Raw genomic sequence first — 19,263 nt, 5'->3', positions numbered from 1 at the left:
TACAGGCAAAATAAATAATACTTTTTCTAAGATTTGATAAAAGAGTTCGTATTTTTTGTTCGATTGAACTGATTTCAACGGTTTTTGACTGTTCATGTGATTTTGATAGATGGAGGACTTTATAATTGATTTAACGTTATCGCCCATTTTGTTAGGTTGTTTAGGAGTAAATAATTTAGTTTTGATTTTGAAAGCAGTTATTTCCGCGAAGGAACAAATCTTGAGATTCGAATTTTCGAATCTGGAAGCATGAATAGAGGCTCTTCTTTTGGGAGATTTTTTGGTTTTGAAATTGGAAAATTTGCTAAGTTCCTTTTCGACTTCCAATTGCATTTTTGCCATTGCTGGGGCCTGAGAAAGGGCTAATCTAGCCTTGCCTTTTTGTAATTCGAGCTGTTTTTCAACTAAAAGCGGTAAGTCGTTGATTTCGTCTGCACTGATTTTAGGGCAAACTTTATGAATTCGCTGTTTGTCATCTATTCTGTAAGCACCGTTATTTTTCTCATAGTTTCCGTTTTCTATGTCCTCAGAAAGGTATAATACATCATCATAATAATAATCCTCTATTTTTTCTTGTTGGGGCTTTACTTCAAGATAAGAATCAAAACTGTGATGAAGCATAGGATATATTGGCACCGGTTGTCTACAGCGAAATAAACGGTCGTTTTTTATAGTGGAAGATCTCGTGCTATGGGAGGTAACACTATGAGTTTTTGTTTCATCTTCCGCATCGTAATGATAATTTCTTAATAAGGGAACATTTCGCTTTTTGGCGCGGGTTTGTTTCTTTTTATCTCTTGTAGAATCCTTTCTAATTAAATCGAGTCGTTGCGGAAGAACGGCCAAACATCCATTGCTAGGAGAAGTAAGCTTCGATTCATGATTGGTTGTCCGATAGGAAGGTATAGATTTAAGTGCGAAAATGTTCGAAAGGGAAGAAAATGCATTTACACGACTACGGCCAGTTAAATTGACATTTAAATTAGATATATTAGTGAGCGAGAGATATTTACATTCCATTTTGATTTGTGGCGAAGTATTTGTAGAGATTAAGGAAGATTTGGTAATATTGTCCAATACGTTGTCATTTTTTTTCTTGGGATCGTTCATGAAACATATCTGGAGGTTGAAAGATGGTGAGCCACATTCTTTACCATAATCTGTTTCATCGTTAACAAGTTTTGTAACATTATTTTTGAAACTGCCATCGTAACTATTCAAAAGGCCAATGCCAGAATAATTTTGCCCAATTTTATAAGTGTTTAGGGAAGGGGCGGGTTTATTAAAAGGCAAAGAAGCCCTGAGTTTATTGCGCAGGTGCCTCTGTTCGTGGTGTCTTAATTTAGTGGCCCACACCGGGCAAGTACAATCGTAAGATGAGCTAACCTTCATTATTGCATTGTGATTGTAAAGATTTGTTGGAATGAAAGATTCATTTCCGTACATGTAAGAGATTTCATCTTCTTCGGAAGATGAATCGGCAGCTAGTTTAGCCCTGACTAGTTCTGTGTCGAGCTGTAAATATGAATATTTTTATACATGTTTATGAAAAGAAGTTGTGAAGGTTTTAATTAAAAGTTATTAATTTGAGTGGAAATTTTGATTAGTTTATTAATTTGAGTGGAAATTTTGATTAGTTTATTATAGTTGAATATAAAATCAGATATTAAAATTTTATAGTTAAAAAAACAGTGTAGACACGTTAAATGCGATCTTTTTTTTAACATTAGATAAATTCGCAGAATCATATACTGGCTAATACATTTTTCTGAATTACTTATTTCCCCTTTTGACGGAATAGTTAAGGATAATTATATGTGAGAAACAAAATCTTTGATTAATTTATAATTTTCAGTACTACTCTTCTTTCAATAATCAACACTCGTAAATATTCTAGATCTCTGCATCGAACCCATTTTTCCAACTAGATCCGAAAACCTTTTTTTGTCCTTCCGATCCGATAATTTTTTCTAAGATCCCAGTTTGATCCAAAATTTTAAACTGATCTAAAGATTTTATTGAACTATTGAAATAGTAGGTTTCAATAAAATCGGAAATAAGCGCTGAAGGATATAAATAATGTTGTTATTTTTGACAATAATGTTTAAAAAAAACATTAGGAAAACAAAATAATTAAAAAGGCTGACCGACCCAAGATCGGTCGGATCAGTTTGTGTAGGGCTTTAAAATATTCAATTAATTATCTTAAAAAAGGAATTTTGTGGCTATTCATGTTTTACGATCAAACAAGAATGGGTCAACATTAAAAAAGTTAATCGTTGAGAAAATTGAATTATTATTATAGAATATAATACTTCCAAAATATCAGCATTTTTGAAATTCATTTAGCATCTTGCAAATTTTCGGAAAGTCGTGTGATATGTTTCAAAATTGTCTGAAATTTATAGAAAAGGTCATTTTCTCCACATTCTGGAATAGATTTTTGGAAAAATTAAATCATTAAAATTTAAAAAACGCGTTAAATAAATGATTTAAAGTTGGTAAATAGCAAAATGATTTGTTTAAAGCGTTATTTTATACATGTTAATAATCTGATTTTGTCAATCCAGTATGTATAAAATACCTATCCTATAAATTTAAGATAATTTGATCATGAACTTTTGAATCATTTAAAATTTATCTGGCACGCAAATTGAGTGTAATATACATTAGAGCTCTGCATATTCAATTTTTTTCGGCCCAAGCCCGGCCTGTATTTTTTTTTATATCGATTTTATACCTGCCCGCCCGAAATTTTTATAGATCGCGATTCGGACTTATGAATTTCATTATATATTTATATATAATTATAAAAAATGAAATTTTCTCATTATAAAACATGTGAAGAGACAGGATTAAGGTTTTTATCAAAGGTCTATTTTTATTGGTATAATAGAAATATAATTCAAATGAAAATGAATCGAATATTAATTAACATTTTGATCACCAATAAATATTCAATTTTTGCGATATCACAAATAAATAAGGTTTATTAAGCCTTATATCTAAATAAAAAAAAACGTTTAATAAATACAAATAAAAATATAGAAATTTGATGTTATGCGACTGAAAAGTATTTTTAATGATATTAAATATAATAGCATGTTTCAAAAAAAAGAACTAAAAAAATAATGACATTCCGATTAAAACAAATCGATTTTAACAGTTTAAAAAAAGAAGATATATCAAAATATAATTCGGTATATATTATATATGTATTTGATGTGAAATGTGATAAAACAATAAAAACATACGAACAATAAAATATGAAATCTATTGTTTTGAGATATAGTTTAATTAAAACTAAAAAATATTTTTATTAAAAAAAGGTATATTAACTAAATTTATGTGACTAATACAAATATAATATTCATTTATCATATATTAAACTAAAATCATCAGTTTTCAATCAGATAGTCGGTTCTAAGCTCTATATATGTTCAATAATAATTTTATTTTTTTATAAAGCCTAATAGTGAATACAATTTAGATATTATATTTTTTTATTAAGGTTTTATTTATTTTATATTATAATATATATTTTACTAAAATTCCACAATATTATAATATAAATATTCCTTGGTATATAATTAATCGAAAAAAAGATTGTTTAATATGGTAAAACTTGTCTAATTTTAAACTCTACAAAGACTATAATTTATGTTCAATAAACAAGTTTTTATTAAATTAAGGTAAATTATACAAAATAGGATGTTGCTTGGGAACCAAAAAATTTTATGTATCTTATATACATAACAGATAAATATAAATGTAGTTTCCCAATATTATATAATAATTTATATTTAAAAGACATGAATTATTCATAGAAAAATATATCCAACAAATTTTTATGTTTAATAAATTCATAATATAAACTATATTTTTGACCAAATTCAAAGAAGAACCTCAATTTTTTTTATTGAACATAACATAAAGATAAACATAATGTTAAGTGTCTAAAAAAATTTATTTCTATAATTTTATTTTATTATCTTATCAAGTATATACTATAATTAATTTGGTGGGATATTATAAAATAATAAATATTGTAACTATGAAGATAAGATAAAAATATATCAGTATCAGTAAGGTACTTTCGGAATTCATTGAATTAATTTCAAAGTAGTTTCAATGATATACTAGTGGAATAAGCCCGGCGGCAATATTATTAAAAATATAGACCCGGCCAGTGGTCTAAAAATTATTAATGTTATATTTATTTATCTTTTTTACCTGATTGATTATGACAAATGATCAGTAATTTGCTTTTGTTTTAAGGACTGCTATGATATTTATTTATAGCCGAAAATATATAGCGATAACAGTTATTGGGCAACCCCGCTTGTTGTACGCTGATTTCAGAACTATGGTGAATAAATGAATGCTATATAAATTACTTTGCAGGGTATAAACAAAATAAGCTATTTAAAAGGTGCTGTGAAATTTTCAATCTTAATTGGTGAAAGGTCGAAGGATGTTGATAATAAATGGTTACTGGAGGTATTGTTTTGCATAAAAATGAGATGGCTAGGGAAAATAGGAAAAAGGTTATGGAGTAATAAAGGCTCATTTATTTAGATAGTATAGAGGACAGAAGAATTACCCTGTTAAATAAGTATTATAAAGAATATTCGCGCAAGGGGTAGACTTCTATGGGAATGTAATCATTTGTTTATCGGGTTGTTTGCAGGAGCAGCTCCGTTATATGATTTAACAAAGATATTTAAGTATTTAAATGGTCCTATAACCAGAAAAAAAGGATTTCACTAAGTTTTAATGATAACATTTGTAGGAAGTCGATCTTATTCTTTGATAAAGTTAAAAAGTGGGTGTTTCGGTGAGAAGAGTTGAAGATGCAATGATAAAAGTTTTGGACTTAATGGAAAGACCAATAATTTTTTTATTTCTAAGGTTCCGTATTGATAAACACTTATTTTTATAGCGACAAATAAATTATTTTATAGTTTGTATGACTCTGCATATTTTACAATTCAGAGTTGTCAAAGAGCGGCGCTCCTCAAAACATCTGAAAAGCCCCCTTTTAAAAATAAGGAACGGGAGTTAGCTCCTTTTAGGGCTGGAGTGGAGGAGTGCCGCTCCAACGCTCTTTTAAATTTAATGTATAAATCAAATTATTTTTTAAATATTAATAAATCTATTTGCTATTTAAAATTCAATAAAAATGAAATTTTATTTTATTTAAATTTATACAATATTAAATGGTGAGCCGAGTTATATTGGGTTTTCATCTAATTAGATAAAATATTAAACATCAAGTTTTTCTTTTTTTTATATTAAAAATTTCTTGGAAATCTTGTATAATATTCATTTTATAGATATATGATAAAAAATAGTTTTTGATAATATGGATCTTGACATCATAGAAGAAGAAATCGAAATAAAAAATAAATTATCTATTTAAATAACTTTATTGCAGATTTTCAAATGTTTATGATGAAAATATCTGTGGCTATTAATCCTGCATTCAAATTAAATTGGGAATGGATAAAAAATGCATAAATATGGAACTAAAATACAAATTAATTAATATTTTAAGAGAACAAATTCCTGATGCAAAAATAGCTACTAGTTCAAAGGAACACTGCAATGATTTGGAAGATTTTTTTGGATTCCATGAAATTGATCATCAGGAAGAAAATATATTGGACAAATATTTTTTATATAATGATGTCAAAATTACTATTTTTGATAAATTTCCTGAATTAAATAATATTTTTATAAAATACAATACCCCACTACCCTCTAGTGCTCTTATTGAGCGCCTGTTTAGTATTGCTAAGGTTTTAGGAGAGGCGTGGATGTCAGATTCAAATTTAGAAAATTTATTACTTTTAAAAGCTAATAAAAGATTATAAATATTTTTCTATATCATTTAATATAAATAAAACATATTAGATAAAAAAAATATGATTTTATTCCCCAAAGGAGTGGAATGGAGTGCTTGAAACGGGAGCTAGCTCCTTTTAAAAATTTAGTAGCGGGAGCGAGAGCTAGCTCCTTTTATGAAGGTAGGAGCGGGAGCTAACTACTTTTAAAAAGAAGTGTTAACTCTGTTAAAAATAAATATATGGTCATGATTTTGATGAATTTGTTTATCGATTCTACTATGAACAACTATACAATAAAACAAATTATCGAAAGAAAAATACCGTACGTAAAATGTTTATCTTTTAAGTTGGCGCTTTTAAAAAAAACGTTTAACAAGATGATGTCTAATTATAAAAAAAATCTTATTTTTCTAAAATCCTTCAAAAAAATTTTTTTTATAAATTATTTACCACCATCTCGACACTGGACCTGGAATGACTATTGTCTAATATTATTTAGTGTATATTTAATAATTAGAATTTTTTATACTAAAAAATATGTTTATTGTGAAAATATGAAAAGAAAAATAACAAGTCGACTTTATTAATGTATTTAAGAATTTAGTGATATATATAATCAATCATTTTTCTGTATTATAAAGCGTTAATTTATTTAAATCGATATATTATAATAATAGTATAATATTGCTAACTAATAGGGGACCAGAAAATTAAATTATTTTAAGTCGATTTAGGCTTTTATTTATATAATATATTTTAAAATAGTTTTGTGAATCCGAAATCAATATTATAATTATAGTTGGGTTACTATATTTTTGGCCGTTTAAGCCAATTTTAAGTGATTTTTCTAAGAAAATAGTGCCATATTAAATATAAAATCAAATAAAAAACATTAGAATTTGATATAAAAAAATAGTTTAAAAATCAAATGGGAAGGGATAAAATTGTATGGTGAATAAATTTGGATTGGTATAAGAATTTGATAAAATATATAATTAAGTAGGAATGTCCTGATACTATCGATAACTTTATTACCCCAAATTTCAACATTAATAAAAGTTTTAAAACTTAACGCAAATATCCTGAGTAGGAATATTTATGTTTCACCTGATAATAAGATGCACATTATACTATTTTCAACGGCTTATGATGTTTCTAAAACGAAAGGTTGTGCAAAAGGAAATTATTTTCCAATAATAAATAAGAAGATCGGTGATATATCTGGGCCATGCATGCGGAAACAGTATGGGCAACTAACGAGAATATTAGATAGAAACCTGTATGCCCACGGAGGCAAACGTTAAGAAAATGTTATTATGTCTTGTTTAAATGTTGTGATTTATTTTAGGTTTATCTATTGTTTAAATTTATTTAACAAAGTTTGAAACCGAAATCATATCCTCAAAACCATGTCAAAATAAAGAGCAGAAACCAGAGCCCATTTTTTAAAAAAAGAACCGAAACCAGTATCACTTTTTTTATAAAAATTTGTAACAACCGGAATCCATTTTTGTCAGGATTAGAAACTATAATTATAAATTAGGAGCAATTTATTTATATACCAAATTTTTTACTTATTATTTTCTGTAAAATGTATGTTATTATTTTTGGAAGAATAAAATATATTGTTCGAGTATATTATGTTTATTGTAGTTATTGTTTCATCTTGCCATTATAGCAATTTTTTTCAGTAATAAACTCGAATAAATGTGTAAAAATTATTCGAATAATATTTGAATATTATTCGTGATATTCGATTCGTAAAATTGAGGTGCTAATAATTAATAGCATAGTAATTCTTTTATGATACATGATCTAAACTGAAATATAACAGTTTATCTTTATATAAAATACGAAAATTCTAAAAAAAAACTGAAACTTTAAGTTATGAGAAAAGGCCAAAAAATAAAATTTGGTAATAAGAAATACTAATATGAAAAATATAGGGAGGAAAAAAAAATCAATAAATTAACTAATTAAATTTACAATAAAAAATTGTTTTTTTTATCCCAGATTTCAAATGATGACAATCATTAGATTAGAGTGGATTATAAAAATGATACTTAACCGCAAGCAGGCATGTTATGGGCTTTAAGGAAAGAGAGAAAATATGTAATATAATAATATTAGACTTATAAACATAAAATAATAAAACTAACCAAAAATAGCTTATCTTATTTTCTTTGCCTTTCGATCTAGTACGTATCAAAAACCAAGCCTCCCCACTTCCCATTCTTAAATGAAGTGCCTGTAATCGATCAAATCTAGGTTCGGTTGAAGGATCAAACCTAACCTCCAATTTATTTTAGATTTACTATAAAAACCAGATATTCAAACCGAACATAAACCGTTATTATAAAAATAACCAAACCCCAATCTGAACAGTTAAGAATTTGTCATCCGAACTTGAACTTCTGAAAAAGTTAGGGAATCGGTTTAAAAATTTTGATATATAACTATTAATTTTTAGATATTTTGTAATGTTATTTGACGGTGTCAGCTACCCAAATTACCAAGTTTTATCAATCACGGAATTGATTCTACTTATATATATAATTTGACAGAAGAGAATCTTGAAAATATTCTAATTGTATATGACTCATTTTATTTTTTAGGGAATAGTGATAAAATTAAAAAAAATGTGCCTCACTTTTCTAATGGGTTTGTTTGCGAAACAGTTCGAAATCTGAGCAATATTATTCTTATGAACCAAACTTGAACCGTGAACCGTTATTTTTATCTATATCTGAACCGATATTAGTTATGGTTTGGATCCTAGTATAAAACTCAGTGGCGTAGCCAGGATTGATCCATAGGGGGGGTTGAATTTTTTTGTGAAGGGGGGGCTTCGCCCCAAACCGTATTTTTAAAATTTGCCAATATTTTGTGCTTTATTAGTGTCTAACCACTATAGTAGCCAGCATAAATGAAAAAAATATTAGTAACAAAATTTTAACCAAATTTATGATTAATAAGCGAAAGCATTATTCTGAAAATTTTATTCAATCCATTCGGTGTAGAAAAAGAAAAAAATCGCCCCCCAAACCTCCCATTTTTTATGATCACTCAATATATATTCTATGTTAAAAATAATTATTTTAATTAAATTTTTGCATATAACAAAATTTTGCAGAGAATTTCATTATAGATTTTATTTATTATTAAAATAATTTATTATAAATAACACCCCCATTTAATTATGTATTTATTTTAATGATAATATACAATAAAATAAATTTCAAAATGTAGAAATTTTATACAGATTATATTAAAAATTTATTCTAAATAACTATATTTAAAAAAAATAAAATAACATTAAAATATGAGTAATTCTTATACGATATTTATAAAGATCTAATTTAACAATTATAAATAATACAAATGAGAGTATCTTAATAAAACATAAATAATTCTTATTAGACATCTGCAAAAGTAGGAAAATCGGGTTTGGGGTGGGTCGGGCTTAATATTTTTTTAAAAAATTCGGGCCGGGTTGGATCGGGCTTAGATTTTTTTAAAAATATATCTAAATATATCAATTTTATGTTAAATTTTATATGTAAAATAAAAATATTTGATTTTATTTATGTCCTAGTTTGTAATAGTTATTGTTGATATTTAATTTAATAATTAAAATGTCAATCAAAAAAAAAATCATTTTTATTTTATTTTATGATATAAATTATAGGAACATATTTTCTTCGATAAACAAAACAAGATATATTTTTTCGTTTTGAGTTTTGTTTTTATTGATAAAAGATCGTCATTATTTTTATATTTGAAGAATATGTAATTATTTTATATATAATAGATGATCATTAATTTTTTTATGAAAATATTAATTTTTCTGGATTATGATTTTTTTGATATAATTTGTTTTATTGGATTAATTTTTTTGCAATCACTTTTTTTATATAAATTGAATAAAGATATTTAGCTTTGAAAATAGTGTACGTTTCAAGGGTTTAAGTTTAAATCTTTTACTTACTATTAATTAACTTTCTTTAAAAGATATTTAGCTTTGAAAATAGTGTATGTTTCAAGGGTTTAAGTTTAAATATTTTACTTACCATTAATTAACTAACTTTTTAACTTCTTTGATATTTTATAATTTATAAAAACTAGACGCCATGTAACATATAACTTTTATTTTGAGTAATTATAAAAATGAATTTCTACATTTAAAAAAATTCAGCTGACAAAACTTTTTTAAAAAAATCGGGTTCGGGCCGGCAAAACTTTTTTAAAATAATTTCGGGCCGGGATTGAAAAATTAGGCCCGATGCAGATCACTAATTCTTATTGCAAATGCTATATTTTTATTAAAAATAGTATAATATATAAATATTATGACTAAGAACATATTATAATAATATAGCAATTTTATGCTTTGAATTTATAAAGAGAGGTCTACTTTACTCTGAGATTTGATTAATTCATCTAGAATAATCTCCTTATAAATATTTAATATTGAGAATCCATTTAAACGACTTTCACCGGTGCTATTTCTTAAATAGGTTTTTAACCTTTTCAAAGTTGAAAAAGACCTTTCATTAGTGCAGGTGCTAATCGGTAAGGTAATTAAAATAAAAAGCAATGTTTTGACATTAGGCAGGAAATCTAAAGTGCAATTACACATGGAAAGGGCCTGCAAAGCATTTTTTCGTCTCAAAGAGTACTCTATTCTGTCAAATTTATACCAAAATTCGACATCACAACTTATCATACGATCCTGATAATTCATCAGAATAAAATTCCGCGTTTTAAGTGTATTCAGACTCAACCGGCAAAAGAAAATAAAAGCTGTTTAAAATAAAATTGTGACTAATAAATCTTTCCTTTAATTGAAATAAAAATGTATCAATAAGGGAAGTAAAAATATTTATTTTATAAAAATCCTTAATCGTAGATGCATCAATATTTAAGCGATTGGACTATCTAGAAACTACTCTAGGTTTAAAATTTTTAATCCCAAACATATTAGCGATTACCTTTACTTTCTCATTATATTTACCAAATTAAATGATTTTTCTTTTATTTAAAAATTAATTAAAATTTTTAAAACTATTTAATTAGTTTAACAATATAAATTTTATTATTAAATTTATAAATATCGAATTTAACTATGCCAGGAAAAATTTATATATTTTTATTGTTATTTGATATTTTACATATAATTTTTAATATATATTTTTAAACCATGTTATCATTTAAAATTATAATTTCTTATTTGTTTTTTTTAAATATATTTGATTTTGATATCGTTAATTTTATTTATAAATTGAAACCGTTTTTTAAATAAAATTATTCGCAATAAGAAAAAAATTTAAAAAATTATTTTCGGAGGTTATGGGTTTCAACCCTAAATCCCCCTCATCTATGCCACTGATAAAATTATATTATTAAAACACAAAACTGATTATAATAAAAAACAAAAAATGGTCTTAACTTCCATAGTTTGAATTAAGTATGGGTTCCCCGCAGCATATTGCTATAAGTATCTAACATTTACCTTTGTTGCACTAACAACTTATGCGGTCAGCGTATTAGGCCTTAGATTGAATAGCGTAGGTTGGTAAAAACTAATGGATACATATTGGCTACTGTAAGATTTTACTGAATTTAGTGGCTTTGGTGTCTAACAAAATTAGTATTTTTCCTCATTTATATAAACACTAATCTTTATCTTTGCCACATAGTCCTTAGCTAACCGCCAAATCTAAGCTTGGTATCAGACCTTAACCTGAACTGTGTAGTTAGATAAAAACTCTGCCATATTTTATCAAATGTAGTGGTTGGTTTCTACTAAAATTAAGTAATTCTCATAATCTTCTTCTATGCTTAGATTAACCTTCACATCAGGCCTAACCATGAACCGCATAGCAAAACATTTAGCCAACATCTCAATATTTCCCCAGTGCTCCAAATATGTGCCTAATTTTTATAAAAATTTGTGTAAAAATGCATAGCGGGTGAGCATCATTAGTTAAATATTTTTTTTAAAACTTTCCCCTTTTTCTTATTTTTATCCGATGTTTTGTCTGGGATATTGTGTCTAGTGTCTTTTTGTCTGTGGTATTTTTATCCAATGTCTTTTTGTTCAAGACATTTATGTCCGGGATTCAATCAATAAGGCCAACCTTAAATTATCGACACATCATTTAATTTGATAAATGTTACATAAAATTTTAAATAAAATGAATCGCAACTTAATTTGATTAGATTCGCACCGAAATGACGTGATACCTAACAAACAAATAAATTTATTTTTTAAAATTACTGATAAATAGTGGAAATTATTAGAAAATTTTAAAAATTACTGATAAAAATGTGGAAATTATTAGAAAATTTTAAAAATTAAAAAATAAATAAAAAGCTTGCTTAAGATTCGTTTATATTAGGAATTTGGATTGATGAAAAATGCAAGATAGTAATTGTTAAATAAGAATTTTACTTTTAATAATATAAAAAAAAACATAACCTGTAAATAGCTTTCATAAGACAGTGAAGAAAAATAATATAGTTCCAATCGAAAAGGATCATTGTGCTCCTCAACAAAGAAAGGTTTATATATATTATAAATAAAAATTTATTTTATCAAAGCAAAAAAAATTCTAAGATGTTTGTTTGCTGCTTTGTATTGTAATTTAAAGTTATATAAACGTCGTTCAAATGTAAATATGGTGAGGTGGGGAGTATGGGGGTGCTATGATTGTCAAGTTAAATTCGAAATAAATGTTACTTTTTCTTTGACATCGGCAAACGGCAACATTTCATATAGAATTATTATTATCTAATGTTTGTAATTAAAATATTTTATATGGATAGAGATAATAATGATAGATAGCCGTTCTGGTTAACAAAAAAAGATGGTAAATATGGGGTCCTCTAAATTTCCTTAGATCAATGACACAAAGAATGGATCTAAATTTCTTTATATTACTATTTTATGCACTATCTTTAAAAAAATGATATTGATTTAGTTGATATAGACACCATAAAAATTGTAGAAAATATTTTAGAGCTAAAAAAATTAGTCAAATGCTAATGAGGAATTTCATAAATCACATGATTGTTCAATTGAAAGCATAATTTTATGAATTTGATATTTGCATACCTAAATTCGCGCAAAAACAATCCTATCGGTCAAATATAATTTTAGGATCATCCCTTTTTAATGTTTAAAACCTCGATTTGGCCGATTTATCAAAAGAAGTCTTTCTAACAACTTTTGGGGGAATCTTGTAGGTATTTATTTTTTGGTTAAAATACTAATCGGTGTTTTAAAAATTGGATAAATCCAGGTTTTAACACTACCCAGTATGAATGGATAATTTTTTTAAATTAAATAAATGTGTGGTTCTGTTTCATCAAGCAATCCTTACTAGAGACCTTCATGGGCCGGCCCACGGCCCAAGTCCGGCCCGCTGGGCTTGGGTTCGTTGGAAATTTTTGCAATAGGGCTTGGGCCTAAATTTTTAAATTCAAATTTAGCTTAAAGGATATTTAATAGGACAAATATAACAAATCATTCTGATTTTATTAGTGTTATTTATCTGATCAAATTTCGTATAAACCTTGGGAGTGTATATATTTTTTAAATCGGAAATTGGTATAATTTTACTTAACTTAACACAACGGCCTGGGCACGAAACAGCGAAAATCAGGAAATATTCCCAAAAATGTTCCCAAAGATGGCCAAACTTCGAGGATTACTAGAGCTACCAGTAATTTATTCTTTATAAATCTTTTTAGCTATATAATATTTTTAGCTTCATCCTCATTATTGGATATGTCTTCATGGGAGGATGTTACAATACTTCATAATGAGACGGATGCTGATGAGGTTAATTTATATATGGATATTCAGCTAAATGAAGAGGATATCAACTATGATGACTGCATCCTAGATTGGTGGAAGAAGCATGAAAAACCAATTGCCAAAAACATTCATGCAATTCCAGCATCTAATGTTTCCAGTGAACGTAATTTTAGTACTATTGGAAGGATTATTGAAGAAAGAAGAACAAATTTAATAACGAAATTGTAGATAATATATTATTTTTAAATGATAATTTGAAAATATAAATTAAAATTTTGTTTATATCATTTATTAATATTATATATATATATTATTACTAAATAAAATATTATATTTCTATTAGTATTACTTCAGCATAAGTTAAGTATACATAAAATAATTTTATGGGCTTGGGAATTTTTTTAAATATTTAAAACGGGCCGGGCCTGGGCCTAAAATTTTTTTTTACGATGGGCCTGGGCCGGGCTTGGTCCTAAAATCTAGACCCATGAAGGTCTCTAATCCTTACAAATATAAGAGTTTATATCCATTAAAATTTACAAAAATAAATGATAATTTCCCTTTTAGGAAAAATAATAAAAACGCATATAGGAAGTGAGACCTAAGAAAATAAATTGAAGAGTAGCCCATTATATATCTATATATACTTAGGGTTTTGACCATATACTGATAAAATCATGGAAAAATTAGCTCATCACCAAAGAGATTGCATATATTCTTTTCCCGTAAATAACTACCTTACTCGTTTATATATGCAATATTTTTATAATATTGTGTATATTAATTTATATAAGAGACCTGCAGTCCTGTAGGGACGTATATTTTAAAACCAAATATTTAAAATCGTCATTATTAGTTATAAAAAAAAGTATATAAAATATATTTTAAAAAATCTGGATCGGGCCTGAAAATATAAACGCGGGTCGAGCTGAGCCGAAAATCATTTTTTATATATCAGAAATCGGACCATTTTTCTAATAAATAATTTTTACAAATTTATATACATTTTAAATGCTAAAAGTTTAAATTTTGGTAGAATTTATTTCAGCTCACGTTTATTTTATAGTGATTAATAATAGTTATGTAGTAGCTCCATTTTTAGCAATACCCTATTCCAAAAACGGCGAAACTGAGTTTTTAGCCGAAAACTTGGAGTTATTTAGGTTAGATAGTATTATTATATATTGGTAATTCCATGACAAATCGACCAGCGATTCGGCCGACCATTTCGAAAATGAATGAAACTTGGAATGTTAGTTATTTATGTTGTAAATGTTAATAAAATCACATTTTAGATTACCACCTCAACCAGATCCAAAGATAAACGCCTTCAAAGTCGAAATCGCGAAGTGCGAGATTTCATTACTTGTTATTTTAAAAAATACTTAAGATAGAGTTACAATTTATATATCATTTTATAGCCCTTAAAATTTTACGTTGGAAAATATTAAAAAAAAATTAAAAAATTTCAAGTGTTTTCTTATTTCCGGTAAAAATAAAAAATTAACATTGTTAGGAAGGGATTATTTTTGGGTGTTAATATTCACTAAAAATGTTTATTACCTTTATATTAAACGATTTAATAAAAAATCTCGATAGCCATTTTTGTTTTTTTAATTTTATTTGAATTTTTATTATTTTTATAAATAAAAAAATGCAATATAGATGGCGTAATATTAATTTTATTTTATAATATATAATTTTAAATAAAAATATGAATAGTATTGTGATTAAAATTAAAAAATCAATTGAGTACAACCAATGATGTCCTGAGGCGATATGTAAGCAGGCAGCCCATACAGATATTATTTTAGTGACGCTATATTGGAAAATAAACATATTTTAAAATTTTATATTCAAACTATTATAATTTCGCGCTTATAATAGAAATTCCTAAGGCCATAATTTGTGGATATATCCTTTCATTGTTGTGGATCTACTAGTTATTATTTGAAAATTTATCAGCCTATTTTATTTTTTTATTCCTATCATCGCTACCAATCAATCATCATATATTTCAAAACTTAAACATTTTTTACAATCAAATGAATTTATGATAATTTTTGATTTCTCTGAAAATTATGCATTTATAATCCAAGACACTGTTCAATAATGTTATTGCAGTACATTTATACCAGACAAAAAATGATAAAATTTTTGACTAAATCAATTCAGCAAAAAGCCAAACAAAATATATTACTGCTCTGATGCATCAGCTGCGCAATATAAAAACAGAAATTTTTTTATAAATCTGTGTTATCATGAATCAGATTTTGGTGTAGCAGCTGAATGGCATTTTTCAGCTATATCCCATGGAAAAGGTCCATATGACGGCCTTGGAGGAACATTAAAAAGATGATCAAGCCTTCAGCGCATCAATTCTGGACACATTTTAATCCCAGTTGATTTATATCAATTTGCAAAACAAAACATGTCATCAGTAAATTTTACATATATAACCAACGACCAATACAATTTACAAGAGATTAAACTACGAGAAAGATTCAATCTAGTTCGTCCCATTCCAGGAACTCGGGAAATACATGCTGTATTTCCTTTGAGTTTAAGTAAACTTAAATCAAAAATATATTAATATGCAGAGGACTTTTAAATTAACAATATCTCAAATGCCGATAATTTGTCTTTTGCCGATAAGGATTCGTAACATTGTTTATGACGATTTTTGGTGGTTAGCCACAGTACTAAAAAAGATTTAAATTACTGAGGAGATATATATTTCCTTTTTACATCCCCATGAACCATCACCACTTCTTTTACCCCACAATTGCGGAAAAGATATGGTTACCCATTAATCAAATAATAACAGTAGTAAATCCTATTACAGTGACAGGACGTACCTACAAATTATCGTCTCAATAAATTCTATTAATAAGCACAAAATGGGATAAGATTAAAACAAGAGTTATTTATTTTTATATTGTTTGTGTATAAAATTTTAACATATATTTTACAATATAGGGTCCTAATAAAATCATATCTATATGTGCTGCCTAGCGTCCTAATAAAATCATATCTGTATGTGCTGCCTGCTTACATATCGCCCCGGGACATCATTCTTGGTTATACTCAATCGATTTTTTAATTTTAATCACAATACTATTCATATTTTTATTAAAAATTATATATTATAAAAAATATAACGCCTTCTATATTGCATTTATTTATTTATAAAAATAATAAAAATTTTAATAAAATTAAAAAAACAAAAATGGCTATCGAGATTTTTTATTAAATCGTTTAATATAAAGGTAATAAACATATTTAGTAAATATTAACACCCCAAAAAAATCCCTTCCTAACAATGTTAATTTTTTATTTTTACCGGAAATAAGATAACACTTGAAATTTTTTAATTTTTTTTTTAAATATTTTCCAACGTAAATTTTAAGGGCTATAAAATGATATATAATTTGTAACTCTATCTTAAATATTTTTAAAAATAACAAGATTTAATGAAATCATGCACTTCGCGATTTTCGACTTCGAAGGCGTATATCTTTGGATCTGGTTGAGCTAGCACGCTAAAATTTTGATTTTATTAACATTTACAACACAAAAAACTAACATGCCAAGTTTCATTCATTTTTAAGATGGTCGGCCGAAAATCTCGTTTTTTTGGTCGATTTGACGTGGAATCACCCATATTTTATAACAGCATTTTTGTGCATAAATTTATATTTGATAATTTTACAGACTACTTAGGAAATTTATTTAAGTCACTAGTAATAAATATAGAAAATTTTGGGTGTTCATTGTTTTAAAATTGTAACCTTCTAAAGTAAATTCCTGACTAAGCGCCTGCAATGAAGTTATTGCATCAAAGTATCCCTCGCCCACACCTGTAAAGTGCCCTTGATCAAAATCTGCTGAGAGGCATTTTTTATATCCGCCGCCAACCTTGGGCGTGACGCGGCTATAAAATTGATAGGAGTCTCCACTTGCATTACCTCATCCGCCTCCCTTAGGGGACATCTATGCCTTAAATATCTTCGATGGCAACGGAAACAGCGACGTCGATCGCCCATCGGTTGGAATCTCGCTGGAGGTGAACCTCCCCTTCTTCCTTCACCTTGGCATCGCGGGCTTGCGTACAACTCAATTACTAATTCGTCTAAAAACTAAATACGATTATATTCCATTGGCTTTGGGATATTTGGGCGTGCACGAACTAAGCTATTTTATGGATTTTTGGGCCTGTCATCTTTTTTCTTTGTTTCGACAATGACATAATTTAAAATCCTTTTTAACACTTGCTCTCCTAATCATAAATGCTTGAATTAAAGTTCTCTAAATTTTATCATATTTGATTTGTATTAAACAATTTCCATTAATCAAAAGAGAATTCATTTGGTTATTAAATTGAGATAAGGCAGGTTGATCCCCTACCTTATAGCTCACGTCTTTACCTACCCACTTACCGTGACCGTTACTACCAAATTAGCTATTACTGGGGTCAGGTTTTTGTCATTTATTACCCTAGTCATAAGATACAATTAATATGTGATCCCTTTTGATGGAATATAATGGTATTTAGTTTTTAGAAGAATTATATGTATGCCCGCGACGCCAAGGTGAAGAAAGAAGGGGAGGTTCACCAATGGGCGAGCGACGCCGTTGTTTCCATTGCCACTAAAGAGGACATTTGCGGCGTAGATGTTCCTTAGGAAAGGCGGATGGGAAATGCGAGTGGCCCAGATTTGTAGCCATGTCACGCCCAAGGTTGGCGTTGGAAGTTTGCGGCAATTGGAGTGAATCGACCAAGAGGGAGGGATGTAATGAAGCGGAGGCTGGGGTCCAAGAAGCTAGTGAGGAAATAGTCCAGATGTGGCCTATGATAGGTTTGGCGGAGAGGGAAGATGGGTCACCCCAATCGTAGACGATGCATGGAACAGTCCTAGGTAGCTGTATCTGGATCTGCCTGAACCTGAGGCCAGTCAGGAGGATTTGTTGGAAGAGATCGGACCCCAAATTCTTGAAGGGAAATTATGAGATTGGCTGGATCTGGTTATTACCAACGCAGAATTGGAAGATCAGTGGGCGGAAGATGAATATGATTTTTGACTAGAAGAAGATCGATATAAAAGAATGGAAAAAAGGAAAAAAAAATCATTATTATTACATTTATTATTTGTGAATTATTCTTCCGATTTAAATTACAGCGAATTTAGTGTATTGTCAAATTACAAAAAAACAAAAAGAGTTGCATGTATTTTAATAAATTATATATATATATATATATAATTAATAAATACCCAGTAAATATTATTTTTACAGTTGTGGCCAAGACGTTATAAAGGGTAATTTTAATATTTAACCAGAGTAAGTAAACCGTTTTGAAAGTGTTAAAGGTAAGAATAACCAGAAAGTACACCGTTATGAAGGGTGATAGTTGTTAAAAAGGAGGAATTACCAGAAAGTACACCGTTTTGAACGCGTGAGAGTGTTAAAAAGGAGGAATAACTAGAGTACACTGTTTTGAGCGTATGATCAGCCCCCTCACACGTTCAAAATGTTGTACTTTCTGGTTATTCCTCCTTTTTAACAATATTTATATAAATATAACATAGCTGA

The 19,263-nt window shown here is 27.6% G+C and overlaps 1 protein-coding gene across 5 annotated transcripts in view; it reads right to left on the bottom strand.

Moving 5' to 3' along the window:
- The window catches only part of LOC135931120 (uncharacterized), a 79,016-nt gene that overhangs the window by 1,889 nt on the left and 57,864 nt on the right, over window positions 1-19,263 (bottom strand). For all 5 annotated transcript variants that reach the window (XM_065468005.1, XM_065468004.1, XM_065468006.1 and 2 more), the window contains one exon: window positions 22-1,515. In XM_065468005.1, coding sequence (XP_065324077.1) covers window positions 22-1,515 — 1,494 coding nt within the window. The remainder of the gene's footprint in view (window positions 1-21; window positions 1,516-19,263) is intronic.

Source organism: Gordionus sp. m RMFG-2023, chromosome 1, assembly GCF_954871325.1.
Source record: "Gordionus sp. m RMFG-2023 chromosome 1, tfGorSpeb1-WG-v2, whole genome shotgun sequence".
In the NCBI taxonomy this organism is placed as follows: domain Eukaryota; kingdom Metazoa; phylum Nematomorpha; class Gordioida; order Chordodea; family Parachordodidae; genus Gordionus; species Gordionus sp. m RMFG-2023.
Note: the sequence above shows the minus strand (reverse complement) of the source record. Positions and strands in the feature narration are given on the sequence as shown.